This window comes from Ruditapes philippinarum, unplaced genomic scaffold (assembly GCF_026571515.1).
Source record: "Ruditapes philippinarum isolate M1 unplaced genomic scaffold, ASM2657151v2 ctg6_1_1_1_1, whole genome shotgun sequence".
Taxonomy (NCBI): Eukaryota; Metazoa; Mollusca; class Bivalvia; order Venerida; family Veneridae; genus Ruditapes; species Ruditapes philippinarum.
This window is the reverse complement of record NW_026859747.1, coordinates 608,877-612,091: the sequence shown is the minus strand read 5'-3', so window position 1 is coordinate 612,091 and position 3,215 is coordinate 608,877. Positions and strand designations below refer to the sequence as shown.

Sequence of the window (3,215 nt, the reverse complement as noted above, 5' to 3'; positions counted from 1 at the left end):
ATACAGTTATAAAAGCTTTAACCAGTACTTAAATTGAAATTAAAAAGTCCAACAAGCTCTTGTGAGAAAGGTGAAGAACAGAAACTAATAACTTAAGATAAATATTATTAAGTCTATAATTCTGATATTCATGTAGTTGTGTCGAACAGATCTTGTCAGTAAACGTACAGAAAAGCATAGTGATCAACACAGTGCAACAGAGTCCAACATTTTAGTCCAACACAGCACAAAATAATACAACATAAGATACCACACTTTTTTGTTCTCATTTCATGACAACTAGGTTATGATGATACCAAAAACTACCACTGGCTATTGTCATTTCATCAGAATTTTCATAATAATATCTAAATTTTCACTTAGCATTAAGATTTCACTTAGCAATAAGAATCCGTCCTTTCTAAAATTCGAAAGCAATCAATTTTCTAAATGTGAACAGTATGCGTGATATGTATACAAATGTTTGTTAAAGATTGTACACACGCACACACATCATATTGATTAAGTATTCATTTTTAATGTTAGAACATTTGATTAAGACGATTGTGTGACATCTAGTAATGATAAGGATTGTTATATTTCCTTTTTGTGCTGTATCTGATATTGGTGAAATGTCATTTTAAATATATGAATATGTATGATTTTATTTAACCTGTATGCACACATTTACTGAAATAAATCTTTGTAATAAGATATATATAAAAAAGACGCCGACCTTGTAAAAACACTAAATAAATAATGAAGATAAGAGCAAAATCAATTACATATTTTCTTAAATATTATGGCCTTTCTGCTTTTCCAAAAGGTTATAACTACACATATATGACACATTAATTTTCCGAGAAGGGGAGGAGTTTGCCGAGAAAAAAAGTAGATATTAGATTATTTTCCGATTGTCACGGCAATGTGCAGAGAGAGTTGAAAAGAGTCGGTTCCAAACAATGCTATATCGGATTATTCTGTGATTTCTTCTACAAGGTAACTTCTTCTTTACTTTTAGTTGTTGACAATTGTTTTATTTTTCGTTTTGTCTTATAAATAACATCTTTAAGATGAGAGTGATTAACAAATTAATCTTGTTGTTTCTTCTTTTTTTGCAAAGGAATTATGCCTCATATAGAAACGTTGCGTGTTGGATTAGATAAGCTTGCAACTGAAATCGCTAGATGTTAAGAGAAACAATACAATAAACGTGAACTATCTTAAATAGTAATATATGAAACAAAAATGCAATATTCTGTAGAAGACTTTCTATTTTAGTCGATGTATATAAAGCAACTGAAAATTATATACGAAAATGACTGCCAATGAATTAAAATTGAAACAAATACAGCACGTAATTCCTATAGGCAAGAAAATGTTTTATGCATTGTAATCTGAAAATGTTTTATTTTTTTTGCAAGTATGTTGGTTTAACTTATCTGTTATTAAAACAATTATATTTATTTTTTTTCAGGATGAATACTAACATGTCGTTGTTCTTTGGATCTTATCAGAATACTTCTACAAATGTCAACGTCGTTTATAATGATGGAAATGAGGACACATATGTGTTCAACGTAACGCAGCAAGTCTACGGGTCTTCACCACATATGATAACAGACTATATCCAGAAATACGTAATTCCAATAATATGTGTCTTAGGATTGATTGGAAACACAATAGCATCTTTGGTTTTCTTGCAAAAACCTTTACGGAAACGTTCGTGCAGCATTTTTCTTACCGTAAGAGGCTTTTCTGATAATGGATTTCTTTTTACACTCCTTATAATTTGGATATCACGAACATTCGAGTTACGTTTAGGGGAAATCAGGAATTCATGTCAAATCATAATATTCCTCACTTATGTGTGCGGATGTATATCAGTTTGGTTAGTTGTTTTCCTAACTGCAGAAAACTACATTCGAATTTGTCGTCCATTTATTGTAAATAGAGTATGCACGACAAATGTAGCTAGGTTTGCCGTTGGGATCCTTTTTGTGGTCAGCGTCTGCATCTATAGCTTTCCGTTTTGGGCGATGAACCCCGATACTTGTATTCCGTACGCGCAGTATTATAAAACAGTGCAGATATTTATATATGCAGATACTCTTTTAACACTAGTAGTGCCTTTAATATGTATAACATTAGTAATGACAGCTATTGTTTGCAGTCTTTTAAAGTCTTACAACAGAAGAAGTAGACTCCGGGCTCCAACAGCGAAACGAGTAAAAAATCCCATGGCAAAGGTTACGAAAATGTTATTTGCTGTGACAGTCACATTCATATGCCTAAATTTACCATCACATATTAACCGTCTCAGGATTATGATTTCTTCAATATTCGCGGCAGAAGAACAACAAGGACATTATTCCTCATTAGAAGAGGCGATTCAACAAATCACGTTACTTGTGTATTACATTTCACTGACAACAAATTTGATAGTTTATTACATATTTGGAAGTAGATTCAGAAAGGTGCTTAAAGACATGACGTTTTTACCAAGTTTAAACTGTTCAAATGAGAAAAATGTTAACAAAGACATGTACAAGATGAACCGAATGATAACTAAACTAAGAAAATTTGAAAATAAAACAGAAAGTGTAGAGATTACGGCGGTATAGACAGTTGTCAACAGGCTACCGACAAAACATGCCTGAACACAATTGACAATCGTTGGATTTTGTTGGCTCGACTATGAATCAGCATGATTATATTGATAACTATAAAATATCTTTATCAATATTTTTGCAAACACGATATTTATGGTATATGTATAAATATGATATATTTAACGTTTGTCCATTTTCATAAAAACTCATATTTATATATCATGATATAATAAACTGTATTATCTAAAATGTATTAAACAATAATTTCTACCATGCATTTAGTACATTTTTATGTGCCGTGTACAACAGAGATATATAACGCCGAAGCGTTTACAGGTCATCAGACCTTTCCACAGTCTTGACAATGATTAATGTGTGTATCAAATTAAATTTAATTGATCTCATTTAAAGCCTTACATCATTATAACAAGTCTACAAAATATTGTTATGCGCATGTTCCCATTCAAAAAAACTTTACGTAAACAAAATATTAAGATCGATGTGAACAAATTGGTAAAAGGAAAGATCGGAAAATATCTTATTTGTTACATTAAGCATTTTGAATAGTGGTAAAATCTTTAAGCTGCATAAATTGAATATTGTGTTCTGAATAGTGTTAGATAT

General features: G+C 30.9%; 1 protein-coding gene across 1 annotated transcript; it reads left to right on the top strand.

Annotated features, from left to right (window-relative positions):
- The first annotated feature begins 909 nt into the window (after positions 1 to 909).
- LOC132757783 (C-C chemokine receptor type 1-like) lies at positions 910 to 2,823 on the top strand. Its single transcript, XM_060749169.1, has 2 exons — positions 910 to 978; positions 1,457 to 2,823. The coding sequence occupies exon 2, from the start codon at positions 1,458 to 1,460 to the stop codon at positions 2,601 to 2,603; it is 1,146 nt and encodes a 381-aa protein (XP_060605152.1). The 5' UTR covers positions 910 to 978; position 1,457; the 3' UTR covers positions 2,604 to 2,823.
- The last annotated feature ends 392 nt before the right edge of the window (positions 2,824 to 3,215 follow it).